At 39.6% G+C, this 18392-nt stretch overlaps 1 protein-coding gene and 1 long non-coding RNA gene across 2 annotated transcripts in view; one reads left to right on the top strand and one right to left on the bottom strand.

The window, feature by feature from the left end:
* EDNRA (endothelin receptor type A) overlaps positions 1-18392 on the top strand; it is a 56537-nt gene that overhangs the window by 19568 nt on the left and 18577 nt on the right. Inside the window, exon 2 of the mRNA XM_030878168.3 lies at positions 8799-8926. Coding sequence (XP_030734028.1) covers positions 8799-8926 — 128 coding nt within the window. The remainder of the gene's footprint in view (positions 1-8798; positions 8927-18392) is intronic.
* The window catches only part of LOC115864463 (uncharacterized), a 91032-nt gene continuing 81450 nt past the window's right edge, over positions 8811-18392 (bottom strand). The window contains exon 3 of the long non-coding RNA XR_004043962.2: positions 8811-8950. This is a non-coding gene — a long non-coding RNA (uncharacterized lncRNA). The remainder of the gene's footprint in view (positions 8951-18392) is intronic.

Raw genomic sequence — 18392 nt, 5'->3', positions numbered from 1 at the left:
AGACACATATGGTATCATTTTCTTCATGCCGCATACCGTATCTTAGTTGGGTCATCGTTTCCATCAACACAGGATAATTGTGACCACATGACATACTTTACAATGAAGAACTAACCTCAGTTCTTAAGATTTCACACATTACATCATTATATAGGCAGCATGCTTTCAAATATGCCGTTGGCTTTTGCTTTTTTCTACTTATTACCACCTTCCTGATAAGTGCTTTGGGGCTACTACCTAAATCTACATGTGGAAATCATTACCAGTTTGTTTTTTGTTTTGTTTTGTTCTGCTTGTTTTCGCCTGCATGTTTCTTTTAAATAAGCACTAGCATGTACTACCATAGAGAGTGCTGATTAAAATAAACAGTAACGTTTTTTCAATAGGTTTTGGGTCTTATTGTGTGTCCAGGTCAGAGCACTTATTTTCTATAATTAACTGTCTTTTCTCCATCCAGGAAAAGCCGGGTTCATTCTTTCCAGTGTAACTCTTCTCTCCATTATGAATTAAATCCTAAAATACTGACACACACATTTGGCACTAACCTATACAATTTTGATACTGAGTGCTTCTAACTTTTTTTTTGAAAAACAATTAATTCTTCTCCATCCAATGATCCTTTGGTTTTAGGCATACCAAAAAAGTAGAAGTCATAAATCCCTTGATTCTAGATTGGCATCCTTACAGCAGCTTTATCAGAGATATTTCTTTTGATTCCCAGCCTTCAGGTGACTGACATTCTTGGGGATAATAAGCCCATATCTTGGGTGAACCATCTTTCCTCTAAGGAAATAACCTTCCTGGGTTTGGAACTTGGTTTTAGAAAGTATTTTTTCAGGACTTCCCTGGTGGTGCAGAGGTTAAGAATCTGCCTGCCAATGCAGGGAACACGGATTCAAGCCCTGGGCCGGGAAGATCCCACATGCCGCGGAGCAACTAAGCCCGTGCGCCACAACTACTGAGCCTACATGCCACAACTACTGAGCCTGTGCTCTAGAGCCGGCGAGCCACAGCTACTGAGCCCGCTCGCCTAGAGCCCGTGCTCCGCAACAAGAGAAGCCACTGCAATGAGAAGCTTGCACACCACAACAAAGAGGAGCCCCCGCTCGCCACAACTAAAGAAAGCCCATGCGCAGCAACAAAGACCCAACGCAGCCAAAAATAAATAATAAATAAATTTTTAAAAAATTAAAAGTATTTTTTCCCCTTTTTTTTTTCTCTCCTTCACCTGGTTGTTATTAACATCTATGTATTTCAGATTCTAAAAAGTTAAGACCTCAGCCAACACCGAAACACTGAATATTCAATGGTGAAATAGATGAATAGTGGGTAGTAGCAACAACCTCAAGTTTTCTAATCTAAGTGCAGAGTAGCTGGAGCAGTTCCTCAAAACCCATCTCTTACAGGAACTAACATTCACAGCCTGAGATGGGTCAGGCCCTGTTCTAAGGGCTTTGCCTGGATTAATTCATTTCACACTCCCGTCAACCATATGGCATAGTTTTCATCTCCAGTTTTCATTGAGGCACAGTTCACTCGCGTAAGTCATGTAGGGTACAAGGCCTCCGGGTTCCGGAGCCTTCTTTGGCTGAGTTCCCACAGAATGTTGCTTGCAGCTCCTTTAGGGACCGTCACACCTGTTCATCTTCTGGGTAGTCATTTCCTTGTGAATGGGGCCCTTTGTACCTGTGGGGTCTGCCACCCCCCTGTACCTGGTAACCTGGCTGACCGTCCTTCACAATCTCACTGGAAAAAACAGACAGAAAGTAGAGACTGATAACCACAGGCCGTGCAAATAGCTCACACTTCCAGATACTTACTTCTGCTAACTGCTTTCTATGGATTGTCTCTTCTGTTACACACAGTAACCCTGTGAGGTAGCTGCCATCACCATTTCCATTTTCTAGAGGAGGAAACTGAGAAGCAGCGAGGATAACCAACATGCCAAGGTCACACGGTGTGAAACATAGCAGAGCTGGGATTCAGTCCAACCCAGGAAGTCGAGCTTCAGGGCCCACGCTCTTTGCTACACCAAGCCACTTGCTTTCATCAAAAGGAGTGCTTCTCCATCCCCCCAGGTCACGGAGGGCACCCAGAGTCGAGAACATCTGTGGAGTGTCTGCTCTGCTCTAAGGACGTCATGCTTTCCAAATTCTTGGGCTGGTCGGGAGGCAGGAGGAACCTGTCAAAGGAAAAAGTGTATGGCTAGGGTGGAAGCCACGGGTTTTGTTCTATTTATTTGATTTGATTTCTGTGAAAACTCTGCCTCAATCCGGAAGCAATTAAAGCATAAGGGAAAGGCAAAATTCATTCTCAGTCACGCAAAGTGATTTATTTTATTGTAACCAATTTGAGATTTGCAACAGCCAGAAAACATGTTCTCATGGAAGGCCTGTCCTGGGCACCGCAGGCTTTATTACCATCCCAGTCTGTACTGTTGGGAGATGTAGAACATCTTTACTGGTGATTCGACTATGTACCAACTTCTACATCCCAGCCCCTGCCCCAGAAAGAAAGAAAACCTCAGAACCCCACTTTCTGAAGACTGGTACCTGGTCCGTCATGTCCAGCTTCAAGTGACCCAACAATAATCCACGTTGAGGGGAAGAGAACATGTTATTTACTTTGAGGGTTCCAGCTATTACAGACTATGTTCATAAATCCCTTATTCCTTCCTGAGATGGGTGGGGTGGGATGAAGGGAAGGAGAAGAAGCCCTCATCCTCACCGGATGGGCTAGAAAGAAAATTAGCACAAAGGAAAATGCACCGCTGGTTCTACTTATCGCATTATGAAGATGCCATGACAACAACAAAGATAATATCCAAGTAATGGCGTTAGCATCTGGAATGGATAAAAAGAGGGGGTAAATTCATTTATATTATCCTTTTCTTCATGGTCATGAATAATTGGTACATTTCAGTTTATAATTACAAACTATAGCAGTTCAAAATAACTAACGTCTGTGCAGTGTACGCTCAGCTTGTGGATTCTCTCGTAAGCATTGTCCCATTTGAGCCTCCCAGCTGGTCATCATACCGTTGTGGCAGGTATGAGAGCCACCCCATTTAACAAATACAGGAATGAGACATAACAATGGGTAAGTGGCTTACCCCAGGTCACTGTTGCTAACAGATAAATCTTGTATTTGAACGTAAGTCTTACGAAATGACAATCTAAGTTGATTTTAAGGAAAGAACAGCCTTATTTCATAATGCCAAGCTGGTGAGGCCTGGGACATTAGGCCTGGGACATGAGAGTCATGCACACCAGTTAGGGCACCTGCCTTTCTGTACTGATGGCTTTAGGCACTATCAGCATGAGAGGCATGCAAGCTACGCGGCCCCAAGCCATTATGATTTTTTAGTCATGTCTACATTATATTCTATTTTCTGCTCATCCTGCACTATCTGGCTGTCAACTAGCCATCATTTTTTTTACTGATCATGGCATCTCTAGAGCAGAGGTTCTCAAAGCAGAGGTTGGTGGACTAGCAGCATCCGCATCACCTGGGAACTCATTCGAAGTGCAAAGCCACGGGCTTCCCTGGTGGCGCAGTGGTTAAGACTCTGCCTGCAGATGCAGGGGACACGGGTTCAAGCCCTGGTCCGGGAAGATCCCCCATGCCGCGGAGCCACTAAGCCCGTGTGCCACAACTACTGGGCCTGCCCTCTAGAACCCACGAGACACAACTACTGAGCCCACGAGCCACAACTACTGAAGCCCGTGTGCCTAGAGCCAGTGCTCCGCAACAAGAGAAGACACCGCGATGAGAAGCCCGCGCACTGCAACGAAGAGTAGCCGCCGCGTGTAGCAGTGAAGACCCAACGCAGTCAAAGAAAAAAAAAAAACAAGTGCAAAGTCTCAGGCCCCACCTCAGACCTACTGAATCAGGAACTCGGTGGGGCGGGGGCGGGGGGCGTGGAGCAGTGTGGTTTAATAGGCCCTCCAGATGATGCTGGACCTGCTGAAGCTTGAAAACAAGTGTGCTAAAGCAGTGATTCTCAACCTTGGCTGTACACTAGAATCACCTGGAAGCTTTAAAAACTTCCGGGCTTGTGTCCCAACTCCAGAGATCCTGATTTAATTGGCCTAGGACAGGTTTGTTGTTGTTGTTGTTTTGGGGGTTTTTTGCGGTACGCGGGCCTCTCACTGTTGTGGCCTCTCCCGTTGTGGAGCACAGGCTCCAGACGCGCAGGCTCAGCGGCCATGGCTCACAGGCGCAGCCGCTCCGCGGCATGTGGGATCTTCCCGGTCCGGGGCACGAACCCGTGTCCCCTGCATCGGCAGGCGGACTGTCAACCACTGCGCCACCAGGGAAGCCCTAGGACAGGGTTTTTAACCTCAGCGCTACTGACATTTTGGGCTAGATAACTGTTCATTAGAGGGCCTGGCCTGTGCATTGCAAGATATTTAACAGCATCCCTGGCCTCTACCTACCAGATGTTAGTAGCCTCCCAACAATTTGTAATAACGAAAAATGTCTCCAGACGTTGCCAAATGTTCCCTGGGAGACAAAGCACCCCACAATGAAGAGCAGTCATCTAGGGGCATGGCCTGGGCATTGGTATTTTTAAAAGCTCCCTCAATCATTCTAATGTACAGCCAAGGCTGAGAACCATTACTCAGGCGGGTTCGTATTAATGAGTAGCTTTGGATGTGCAATGCACAAATAACAGAACCACTTAAAAAGAACAGTAAAAATGGGTGTAAAGTAAAAACAAATCAACCTGCGGGGAAGACTCAGACCGTTCACCCGTAAGTCAAGGACGTGAACTTCAGGGCATACATTTCACAGCAACCATTTGGCGCCTTACATTTTTGCTTACTTTCTGGTGGTCAGGTATGTTCCAGAAAGCTGACATAAGCAGGTACGTTGTACATACCATCAATAAAAGATCACAACTAAGTAGAAATTGCTTTATACCAAATATAGTAGTGGCCAGACATCCTGCTTTTGAATCTAGTCATTCTAAAAACAGGGTGCCTATTGGTGGATCATGTGGTAGAAGTCCTTAGGTAAATCTGTTTCGACAGGTTAAAAAACGCAGCCTGTCAATTTTATGTTGATTTTTCCACAATCCGAATCAGCCACACAAATAGAGAATTTCTCCATTCATTTGTGCCATTTAGTAGTGCTTTCGTTTTCAGGTGGAGATCAGGACTTTAATTATGTTTCAGCTGCAGAAAATTCCCCTAAGAAAAGTCCTAAAGCAAAATCCATGCTCAGCAGATGACCCTCTGCTGCCTAGGTTGCCCTGTGCTGTTCCTCTGTGGTCCACTTGAGAACCCGATTGGACCATAGGACGGGCGTCATCTTCAGGTGCCTGCTCTGTGGCTCTTATCAAGCTGGACGGTCTCAGCACAAAGGGAGGGCTCTCCAAGCAAGTGTTTGGCAACCCCTCTTTACCGTGGACTTTTCAACAGAACGGTACTCTCCCACCTCCTCCAACAACTAGTTGAACGGTACATTGTTTGTTTCAACATAAAGAGTGGAAATACTACTTTCAGATACTTTTAAATGACTTTTAAATAGAAAGTAAATTATAAGATGAATGTGTTTTCTGTGGAAAATTGGTGCTATCGAATTTCAAAATGTGAAAATATTTCCCTGAATTAGTGAGTTGAAATCATTAATTTGTTCAACACCTACTACATACGAGGTACTGTGTGATGCCCTTGGCAGTTATAAATATGAGGGTTACATAAAAGCACAGATCCTCTCATGGCAAAAATAAGCTATGACTGCTCCAAGGTGCCAGATTTACCCTTGAACCAATCCGACTTGTTAGTTTGTCAGAATGGTTTGGTTTTTCTTTCATTGAATTGATATTAGCTTGTTAACAATAATGAATTCAACTAGTTCTTCTACCATGGTCTCTTTATGCTAAGCAGTTCTTTATCTTTTCCTATTCTAGTCTAAGTGGTTTTCCTCAACGTGCTTTTAAAAAATCAAAACATTTTAATTAGGCAATAGAACTGCTTCCCAGAAGTCTGCTCTAGGAAACAAAATCATAAAAGACTGCTGGAAGGTATTATTTCCATAATGTTTTGACTTTAAAAAAAAAAAAACAGGATTTATGTACATAGGGAGTTTTCCAGAAGAAAACACAATTTATAATTAACAGTGGTTGCCTTTGGGCAGGGAATTAAGGGGTCTTGAATAGAAGGGAGACTTAACTTTTCATTATACAAGTTTTTATACAGCTTAACTTTTACCATTTTAAATATTCTATTTTCCATTTTAAACGCTAGTAAATAACAGAAAGGATACATTTCCCATAGTCCTTCATAAGCTCCAAAATGCCTCTTCTAAATAAGAGAAAAATAGGTGAGCTATACTCTATGTCTCTTTGATGTCTTCCTTTTGTATATGTTTTCTTGCTAAGACAGAGTGGGCTGAAAGGAGTCTTTGAATCTAAGATTACTCCAATACTGGTTCCATTAAAGAGGTTAACAAGCAGGTCCTACTTGAGATTGGGTAGTTAAGCAGGGCCTCTTTGAGGAAGCCAGCTTTAACCAGAAAGAGAAGTTGCCTGCAGGTAGGACCCTAATTTCCTGCTGGCAGCATGCGAACAGTTACTATCCATATATCCCTTGAGAATGAAGTGGATATACGTCAGGGATGTCTACACTGTGATTGTACCTAAAATTTTTTTCCAATGATTTCTTTCATTCTCCTTTGTCAGTAATTCCCAGGAAGAATCAATGCTGGCAAAGAAGAAGAAAAAAAAAAGAACAACAAAAATAACCAAACACCTATTTGTGTCCAAGAAAGACAATTCTGTGATCTATTTGGTGCTCACCAACTCCATGATATCTTTCTCTTGGGTGCTTCCTTTATACCTAATCCTAATTAAAAGTTTAAGCAAGCATGAAAAAAAAAATATTTCAATTGAGATTGGAAGGGCCTGAAACAATACATGCTCTGTTGTGGGTTCTCCCAGATCATTTTTCTTAGCACTTGTTACTTAGACCTGCACAGGATTTCAGAGTCTCCCCTGTTAAGCCAGAAACATTCTTTTCTTCTCCCTCATTGTTGGATGTGTGAATTGGGAAATCCATCCACGTAGATTTCAGGATCGTCTGTCTCTGGGAATGAACCAACCATAACAATTCAACTGTTCCAAAACTTATAACAATCCTTACCCATTTTAATTACATCTCTCTAGTCTTTAGTGGAGAATTACAGTTCTGGGACAAAATACTAAACTCCCACTGTGTAAAAAGTAATTTTCAGGTTTTCTTTTTAGGGGGTGATTCATCTCAGAAATAATGTTTTATGTGTTTACTTGCATCAGGCATTCATAACTAGCAATCAGCAATGGTATAATTATTTTTTAGCTTCGTGAGAACTGTCAGAGTTTAGGGCAGTATTTCTGTGAAGAGCCTACTGCTTGTCTTTGGACAAAGGTATTTATGGAAATTCTGAGAAGACACCAACCAAGACCAGTTAGAGTGAGAGGAAGAAGAGACCAGCAGTAGGGCTGGATTGAAGGAAAAGGTCTTTTAGAAAACTACTCAGAAGAAGGGAAATATGTTTGAAAACCAAAAAGAGAGAACATCAGAAATTAAATCAAACAGGATCTTAGCCATAAAAAATAGAATTATAGATAGCCCTATGTTACTAAACTCACAAAATGCATTAGTTCTGATTTTGTATTTCTCGGGTAATAGTTTCCTATCCTCTTTCCATGGACTTATATGAATGACCACGCCAACCATGAAATTAAACCTACTCTTTTAGAAATAGTAGAACGAAATTGGAAGGTCAACTTAGAGTTACTATGGCGATAGGTACTCTGCAAAAAAAAGAAGTTTGTCAAGTTAGTACAGTATTATCTCCTATTGAGTGGAGTACGTTTAAATTCTGAGTCACTAAGCAAACATAAGAAAGGACATCAATACCATTTTTACTCGTGAAAAGGCATCATAGATATTCAGCAGAGGCTTCCTCCTTTTAGGTAGCTGAGCTATTATTTAAGGCCATGCTTCTAGTACGATACCTAATTAGATATCTCTAATTAGATATCAGCAATTCACAGAGGATTTATGTTCCTGCTACTCACCACAGCCACTAGAGGGTCATCACCCTCTCCCTGGAGCAAAAATTTCAAATTGTCAACATGGAAGAATAGATGTCCCTGCGAATGCTACAAACGGGTCACAGTAACCACATTTTCTTGTATGATAGAGGAAAATCTGAGCCTAAATAAAGATAGGCCACTGGTGTCACACCTGCTGAAGCAGGGCAGCAAGTTAAGCATGGAGGAAAAGGTGAGTTTCAAGTGGCTTTAGCTGTTAACCAGCTGGCAAGGCCAGTGCATTCTAAACCACTTCACTTTCCCAGTATTCTCCAGAACATCTTATTCAGAGCTTTGGCTGCTTCTCAGGAGATAATATAATCTCCCAATGCCACTAGCTGAAAATGATTCATTTCACTCATGATTTAGTAAGACTTGATCAGAGATGACTGCCCGCTTCTCAGTTAAGCCGTCATCCAAACCCCCAAATTTTGCTCCTCTTTGAAAATCAGGCGGCACGACTACTTCCTATAAGATCAAAGTCTCATCTCTTGTTATGATATTTACCACTCTTCACATTGTTCAGGATTTTAAAAATTGCTGAGGCTTTAAAATATGGAAAAAAAAAGATGATCATAGTCTATTGCTACCACACTAACTGAAAAGCATAGTGAACGATACAATTTAGAAGTTTGGAAGCCTAATTAGAAATATAAGTGTCCGCGTATCCTATGCTGGCTCTGCCATTTCTTACCATGCTCTTTCCTTTTTTCAGCTGCTGGCTGGGCGCTGGCCTTTTGATCACAATGACTTTGGCGTATTTCTCTGCAAGTTGTTCCCCTTTTTGCAGAAGTCCTCAGTGGGGATCACCGTCCTCAATCTCTGCGCTCTCAGCGTTGACAGGTAACGTGGTTCTTTCCCTTTACTCTGTTGTTGGGTTGAGAAAAGCAGTTTTGTCAGAAAGAAGAGAACTCGAGGAGCCTTGAGAATTGGTGTTCAAGACAGTTGTTCATTAGTTCCCAGCAATGAAAATACTAGCGATCTTGCTCTACTGTTTAGAATTGCTTTCCACAGTTGTTGATTACCAGCCATCTTTGGTTCAGGCAACTTGTACCGAGAGCATTTCACCAACTATATCCATTTGACATCCTTATGGCAACGAAGGAAAAAGGAACATGTTAGATGGAATGAATGTTGGAAAAGGAAATTCTAGGACATCCACATTCTGTATTTTCAATGGTAGATTTCTCATTAGAAAAAAGAAGATACTGTTCAATTGTGTTTCTAATGCTTGATTAGTTGAACTGAGTGGTGAGTACTCAGAATTATGTTCTAATCTATGCTTTTCTGAATACCTGAAATGCTTCCTAATTTTTAAAAAGAGGACAACAGAAGCACCCCTTGATCCAACTCTGAAAAAAACCATCAAGTATCTCAGAGTCTTTCCAGAATTCTTCTCAAACATGGATGTCAAGGCGTCAAGAAAGAAGTCCTTCTGAATTCCATGAACTTCTAGAAGGTATTTTCTATACCTTCTAATTTTCATAGCAGGAATTATAAAAAATGAAGTTAGGAACTCTATAACACGTTTTGTGGTGCTTTTCTATATTGAAAATAATCCTTTGCAAATGCTGTTTAATGTCTTATTTAGGTGGTTTACCTACAATTTAGAAGAGGTTTTCATTTTTCCTTTCACACTCTGACAATCACTTTATCAGAGCACCTAAGTCCCATCAAAATAGAAATAAAAGTCCCACTTTCTTAAAGAACATTTTAGTGTTTACAGATATTCATTATTTATCATTAACAATTAATTTTCAGGACCAAAAGTGTTACTGTTAAAACATAAAAATACTCATTCCATTGGTAGTAGAAAATTATAATGGTATCCTTGTTATAAATTTATGGTTATAATAATTGTGAAACACTAAACAAAAGGTTTAGTAGTGTTATTAAAAATAAATTTATTGCTGAAATTAAAACCAAAAAATTCCATTAGTAGTTTAAATTGCAGTAATGCTATTGACAAAAATGCTACCACTGCAGTGGTAAACACAAAGATCAGAAATAATTTCATCACCTATTAGTAGGATTCACAGTGATTCCCAGGAAAACCTGAGGTCTACATAGGTTTCTTCTGCATCATATCAGATGTTAAGGGCTGCTGCATAAAAATATTTACATACAATAGATGGCCACTGTATCACTTTCACTTGACAGATAATAGATTACGCTACTGTGACCATGTCCTAAAAAATTGAGCAAGCATTTATAATCTGGACTTTATTCACTAATGAATTCTCATTCTGTTGTTCCCACTCCTAGCACCCCAATAATATCATTTTGTCTTGTAACTAAAGTATTGTATTATCTAAAAATTAAAGTCATTAAATTATATCTATTACATTACTAATACATGAAAAATTTTTCCTACCTGTATTTATCGAGTTGTATATTTAGAGATGTAGCTAGGTATTTTCATTATAATATCCAATTAAAATTTTAAATTATAATATAACTCTAAAACCCATATGGGGAAAAGAAATAAGAAAATGATCATGACAATTTTTAAAAGAATTACGTTTCCTATACACATATTCTTCCTATATGATATTCTTAAATGTTATAAAGCTACAGTTTTGAAACAATGTGGTACACACACATAAACACATTGGCAAATCAATGGGAAAAACAGAAACAGGTGTCAGAGTGTACAAGAACATATTATAGGCTGAAATCACTTTAGTGGGGAAAGGAAAGATTCATCAATAAACAGTGCTATGTACCATCTGGGGGAAAAAACATGTTAAAGTCTTATTTTGTACTATATATCAGTAATAATATTTATAATTATTACCATTTATTGAGTATTAGTATGTACCAGGCCCTGTTAAAAATACTTTCCAGAAATTATTTTATTTAATCCTTATAACAACACCTGTGATGGTGCTATAATTATCCCCATTTTACAGATGAGGAAGCCGAGGTCGAAAGGGCTTAATCAAGGCCAATTGGCTACTAAGTTTTGGAGCCATAATCAAAAGTAGTATGTGTTCTTAACCACTATGCACAAGCATGCAAAAACTCAAACCATAGAGCAATAGAAGAAAATAAACCAATATCTTTTTGATCTCTAGAAAAGGAAGACATTTTGAACCTAAAGTGGATGGTAGAAAATCTGAATAAAACTATAAATGCATTTCAGGACATAAAATTTTAAAACATGAATATCAAACATTCATAAAATTAAAAAACAAATAAATAAAGCAATAATCCAGGGAAAATATTTGCAGCAAAACTACATGTTAATATTCTTGGTATTTAAAGAAGCCATACAAATAGTAATTAAAATCTTACTACTTCCATATAAAAAGGGCATGAGTATAAAAATCATCAAAGAAGAAACTAAAATGACTAACATATGAATCATGTTCATATTATCAAAGAAATTCTCATTAAAAAGCATGTTTCTCAAAATCTGGCAGTAGTAGGGAATTGAACAGCCCTTCCAGAAACTAAAGTCCTACAAATGTTTTTGCCTTCTGACCCCGTAATTACAGTTTTTACGATCAATTCTATGGAAATGATCCAAAATTTGAACAAAGAAGTCAGGTACAAAGATGTTCCTTACAACAGCAGTCCCCAACCTTTTTGGCACCGGGGACCGGTTTCATGGAAGACAACTTTTCCATGGACTGAGGCGGGGTGGGGGGGATTTGGTTTCGGGATGATTCAAGCGCATTACATTTATTGTGCATTTTATTTCTATTATTATTACATTATAATATATAATGAAATAATTATACAACTCACCATAATGCAGAATCAGTGGAAGCCCTGGGCTTGTTTTCACTTGCCACTCACTGATAGGGTTTTGATATGAGTCTGCAAGCAATTGATCTCTGTGCAGTCAAACCTCTCTGCTAATGATAATCTGTATTTGCAGCTGCTCCCCAGCGCTAGCATCACCCCCTCAGCTCCACCTCAGATCATCAGGCATTAGATCCTCATAAGGAGTGTGCAACCTAGATCCCTCACATGCACAGTTCACAGCAGGGTTTGCACTCCTATGAGAATCTAATGCCACAGCTGACCTGACAGGAGGTGGAGCTCAGGCAGTAATACGAGCGATGGGGAGCGGCTGTAAATACAGATGAAGCTTTTCTCGCTCACCCGCCACTCACCTCCTGCTGTGCAGCCCTCTTCCTAATTGGCCACGGGCTGGTACCCATCCGTGGCCCAGGGGTTGTGAACCCATGCTTTACAAGATCATTTAAAGAAAAAGTTGAAAGCAGCCTTGTATTAGGGAAATGGATAGGGATGTTAAATGCAATTTATATGTATAAGTATATGAATATAAAATTCCTTGAAAGGAATATGATAAATATTAGTATTAGTTATGTCAAGGGATAGAGTAACAGATGTAACATTCTTCTGCAAGCAGAAAAAAACTTATGAAAGTTTATTTTATTTTCTGTGACCCATTTTCCTTATTTACTTCATGCTATTCCCTACATTTTATTTTTCTCATCTGCCCAGCTCATTCCTATGACCTTTATTTTAAATTAACACTAATTTCCTATGACTGGGTAGCTCTAAAACGTAAGCATATGTAGGCCTGTGTGTGTGTGGAGAAATACAGGTACATGCCCAGCTCAGAGTTACTTCCATGCCTACTCTTGCCTTTACAAAAGCACCATCAAATCTGGGAAAACAGCATTTTATTTAAAAAATTAAACTTTGTCCCAAAGTTTAGGTAAAAATAGGATGATAACGAGTTTTAGGAAAGGGTCACTCAGTGTTCTAAGAAAACTGCACCTCCGAGGAAACATCTAACCAAACCCAGACAAGAACAGCCCATGACAAACAAGAATGAAAAACAGGAGAAGGAACACAAGGAAGATGCTTGGCTCCTATAAATAGTAAAACCTTTTTTAAGGCAGCTGGGTATAATCTTCTGAGAAGAGAGGCATTGATGAAAAGAGAGGCCAAGGAGAGGAAAGAATTTGCTTGGTTTGATAAGAAATATAGGCAACTTTTCATCCCTGCAATATATTTTCTTGTTACAAAAATTAGAGTGTATGCTCTGAGTAGTGTTATGTGCCATGGTATAGTGGTCCCTTTTGTAGTTCGTATGAATCTATTTAATAAATTTTTTTCTTGATTGAAAAATACTTTAGGGCACTTATTCCTCAGTGATATACTGTATCATGAATTATCCCTAGATTGAGAAGCATAATTCATAATATAGTTCAACAGAGAGACTTGGCAAGAAGGGTATGAGGTACAGACATGAAGAATCAGGCCCGGCTGCTGTTCTTTAGGAGTTTCCATGGTTGTGAAGACAATGACCTGGGAACCAGGGAGAAAGAAGTGCACAGGGAAGTGTTCAGGCAGTTGGATTCCCCAGCCAGCTAAATCATCAACATCCTCCATTCCTTCTCTAGCTCACCTTGTTCTGCTGCCTCTTTCTCCCTTGGGGGAACCTCAGAGGATGATTTTCCTGAGCTTCAATCTCCCCAGTGTAAACCCTACCTTTAGGCAGGGAGAAGGGGGTGGTGGGAGATGATGGGATGGGGAAATGGAGGGATTAGGTCATAGATTCCTGTTTCTGGTGTAGGAATACCTCACCCACACCATGTCCTCCCCTACCTCATGCATGGAGAAAAATTAACTCACTGTTCAATCACAAGCTGTCAGTTATGTAGCACATGAAATGTTCTTGGTTTGAAAAAAGAAAGAAAGAAAAAAGAATGTCAAGCATTTATTTCATTAAGACTTAACCTCAGTTTTAGATCAACGAGAAGAACTGTTTTAAAATTCCACTTTCGCAAAAATCTGCCTGAATCCAGGAGGTTTTTTCTGGGTAATCAACTCACCGTCCTTTGTTCCCTGGGTCCTTTCTTTATTATTTTTACATTTCATTTGGTACTGACTCTCAACTTTGGGACCGGTATGTAGGGAATCTATTTTGACATTTCTATTTCAAAAGCTTTCACACTAGAGAATGAATCATTCACACTTGATTTCTGAAGGTAAGATACAATTTGCTTTCAATCTTGATTCAGTTGCATTATATTCTTCTAAAAATAAGAAAATGCCTTTATTTAAAAAAACAAAAAAACAAGGAGTAAAAAGAGGGAAATTGGAACCTGTTATGAATCAATTTGCAACTTGGGAATCCCTGCTTTCATTCTATGAGCTGAATCAAATTACGGCCCAGGAAGAGTTCCCGTGATTTCTTTGGTTTTGTTTTTTAAATATGATGATTACGTCTCATTTCAGAGTTGTTGTTTTTGAGGGAAAATAATGAACATAACTATTCATCCAAGTTTTATACAATTTCTCCATTACTTCATTGATTGCTCAGTGAATACTAATACTTTAGGATCAAAGAAAAAGTCTAGCTTCCTTACTCCAGGCTTTTAATCTGAATAAGGTTACAAGGCATCCCTTGTACCAGAATGGGATGACTTCCCATTGTTCATTTCAACTATGGACTTGTCTTATTAAAGCTTTTCACTAATTCTTCCTCAAATCTATTATTTATTTTTATTTCACATCATTAGTTACTTAAGAATAAGATAAAACAGGAATTTTAGAAAAAGACTGGGGAAATTTAGAAACAAATTTTGACCTCTATCCAAGCTTTAGCAGTGAAATAGTTTTGTCTAATGCTAAAGCAGTATACTTCTAAAATGAATGAATTTTTCCCAACAAAACAAGAATAACCAGCCATTACCAATAGTGCAAATAGGTATTCTTACCTGCCATAAGTGACAAGCTTTACAAGTTACTCTGAGTTTGTTTCAGGGGGAGAAAAAGAAGCGGCAGGGATTGGGAAGAGGAATTCAATGCTATTCCTTGTAAGGTTAACAGTCATGTTTAAAGCAGAAAATGATGGGGGTCAGACCAGTAAAAAAGGTCTGGGTACAGTTCCAGATTGTACTTAAAAGTTGCCTAGGGAAAGAGGCTGTAAAAAAGATATAACTCTTAACAACTACTCCAGATGATGTGTAATTAGATACCTGGGAAAGTTGTAAGGATCCATTACTAACGCACTTTGATTTGCCTCAAACTCAAAGCCAGTTCTTCATTCCTCATTTCAAGTAATTGCTTAGTGGTCTCTATGATCTTCTCAAAGGTTTATCCTAACTCAAGAAAGCATGGAAGTGATTTTCTAAAAAACTTCATTTTTACTTAGACTCGGGCTTGGTTTCTCCTTATTCTCCTGGTGCTATGATTTTCCTTTCACGCTGGGTGTAGGGCAACTTGGGATCTCATTTGGGGGTCTGTTCCCTGTCGCACATAGTTATTCGTTCTTTTATTTCTATTGTCAAGATCAGGTGACTGGTTAATCTTGCTACCTCATTTTTCCTTGATAACAAACTACCCCCAAACTTAGTGGTTTAGAACAACCACCATTTACTTATTATCTGACCATGTTGTGGGTCAGGGATTTGGGCGGTTCTTCCGCTCCTTGTTACTTCGACTGCGGTCTCACGGTGGATTTCAGTTGGCCACTGAGCTTGCTTCATGGGTCCAAGACTCACATGACTGGCCCCTTGGCAAGAACAGCTGGACACTTGAGCTCAGCGGAGCCCATCTCCCTCTCCATGAAGTCCAGGGCTGTCCAACACCCCTCCAGCGGGCTCAGGGCTCCAGGGTGGAACCTGCTGCTCCATTCAGAGGCCAGGCATGAAACTGACAAAGCATCGTTCCAGCTGTGCCCAGCTGGTCAAAGGAGCCACAGGCCAGCCCAGATGAAGGACCCAACTGAAGAAATGTCCAAATATCTGCAGCTATCTTTCTTTTTTATTATTATTAATTTTTCTTTTTTTGTTGCTGAAGTATAGTTGATTTATAATGTTGTGTTAGTTTCTGGTGTAGAGCAAGGTGATTCAGTTATACATATATAAATATATATTCTTTTTCAGATTCTTTTCCATTATAGGTTATTACAAGATATTGAATATAGTTCCCTGTGCTATACAGTAGGACCTTGTTGTTTATATACTTTATGTATAGTAGTTTGTATCTGCTAATCCCAAACTCCTAAATTGTCCCCTCCCCCCCTTTCCCCTTTGGTAACCATAAATATGTTTTCTATGTCTGTGAGTCTGTCTCTGTTTTGTAAATAAATTCATTAGTATCATTTTTTTTAGATTCCACATATAAATGATATCATATGATATTTGTCTTTCTCTGACTTACTTCACTTAGTAGTCTCTAGGTCCATCCATGTTGCTGCAAATGGCATTATTTCATTCTCTGCAGCTATCTTTTATTTTTTTTAACATCTTTATTGAAGTATAATTGCTTTACAATGTTGTGTTAGTTGCTGCTGCATAACAAAGTGAATCAGCTATACATATACATATATCCCCAAATCTCCTCCCTCTAGCATCTCCCTCCTACCCTCCCTAACCCACCCCCCTAGGTGGACACAAAGCACCGAGCTGATCTCCCTGTGCTATGCAGCTGCTTCCCACTAGCTATCTATTTTACATTTGGTAGTGTATATATGTCCATGCCACTCTCTCACTTTGTCCCAGCTTACCCTTCCCCCTCCCCATATCCTCAAGTCCATGCTCTAGTAGGTTTGTGTCTTTATTCCCGTCTTACTCCTAGGTTCTTCATGACCTTTTTTTTTTCTTCTTAGATTCCATATATATGTGTTAGCATACGGTATTTGTTTTTCTCTTTCTGACTTACTTGACTCTGTAGGACAGACTCTAGGTCCATCCACCTCACTACAAATATCTCAATTTCGTTTCTTTTTATGGCTGAGTAATATTCCATTGTATATATATATGCCACATCTTCTTTATCCATTCATCTGTCGATGGACACTTAGGTTGCTTCCATGTCCTGGCTATTGTAAATAGAGCTGCAATGAACACTGTGGTACATGACTCTTTTTGAATTATGGTTTTCTCAGGGTATATGCCCAGTAGTGGGATTGCTGGGTCGTATGGTAGTTCTATTTGTAGTTTTTTAAGGAACCTCCATACTGTTCTCCATAGTGGCTGTATCAATTTACATTCCTACCAACAGTGCAAGAGGGTTCCCTTTTCTCCACACCCTCTCCAGCATTTACTGTTTGTAGGTTTTGTGATGATGGCCATTCTGAGCAGTGTGAGGTGGTATCTCATTGTAGTTTTGACTTGCATTTCTCTAATGATTAGTGATGTTGAGCATCCTTTCATGTGTTTGTTGGCAATCTGTATATCTTCTTTGGAGAAATGTCTATTTAGGTCTTCTGCCCACTTTTGGATTGGGTTGTTTGTTTTTTTGATATTGAGCTTCATGAGCTATTTGTATATTTGGGAGATTAATCCTTTGTCAGTTGCTTCGTCTACAGATAGTTTCTCCCATTCTGAGGGTTGTCTTTTCGTCTTGTTTATGGTTTCCTTCCTGCAGCTATCTTTTAATCCACTTCACCTGGCTTCTCTATAAAGTTCTTCATGCTGGCATTTTGCTCCCAAACCTCTGTATGGCAATTGGTCTGCCTAACACATAGGAGACACGAATCATAAACAAACATTACAAAGGGTCACGTTTTCTCAATTAAAGATGTGCAGGGCTTCCCTGGTGGCGCAGTGGTTGAGAGTCCGCCTGCCGATGCAGGGGACACGGGTTCGTGCCCCGGTCTGGGAAGATCCCACATGCCGTGGAGTGGCTGGGCCCGTGAGCCATGGCCGCTGAGCCTGCGCGTCCGGAGGCTGTGCTCCGCAACAGGAGAGGCCACAACAGTGAGAGGCCCGCGTACCGCAAAATAAAATAAAATAAAAAGATATGCAGACATAAAGATATGAGTGCCACTTTACCTTATGGAAGTGGCAAAACTGAAGAAAAATAAATTTTAATGAAGGCAAGCATTGACAGGCACTTAGGAGAAACATTTTTTAAAGGTACTTAAGCTACTTTTTCATTCCCTTGATTTAGTAATCTCACTCAAGATAATTAACCCAGGAAAATCATTCAAAAAGAAAAAAAAATCTGTACGTGCAAACATATTTATAGGCATGTTATTCACAACCTTGAAACACTAGAAATGATGTGATCATAGGAGGAAGATTTAGGTAAATTGTATCAATATCTTGTTATACTGGGTAGCCTTGAAATTAATAAATGCCATGCCTATGTAGAAACATGAAAAGCAAATAAAGCCAAAAACAAAATTGTAACTGACAAGATTATAATATAATTATATTCAAACTACACTTATGAGAATAGAAATGGGCAAAGAATAAGAAGAAATGAAAATAGATTTTGCTGAAGTGATCTTTTGAATTGAAGTTTTCTTTTACACTGTTTTAAAGTACATTCAATAATATTTATTTTCAGTTTAATGAGTTTCCCAGAT

Source organism: Globicephala melas, chromosome 5 (assembly GCF_963455315.2).
Source record: "Globicephala melas chromosome 5, mGloMel1.2, whole genome shotgun sequence".
Taxonomy (NCBI): Eukaryota; Metazoa; Chordata; class Mammalia; order Artiodactyla; family Delphinidae; genus Globicephala; species Globicephala melas.
The sequence above is the reverse complement of the archived record's forward strand: the minus strand, read 5'-3'. Positions and strand labels throughout refer to the sequence as shown.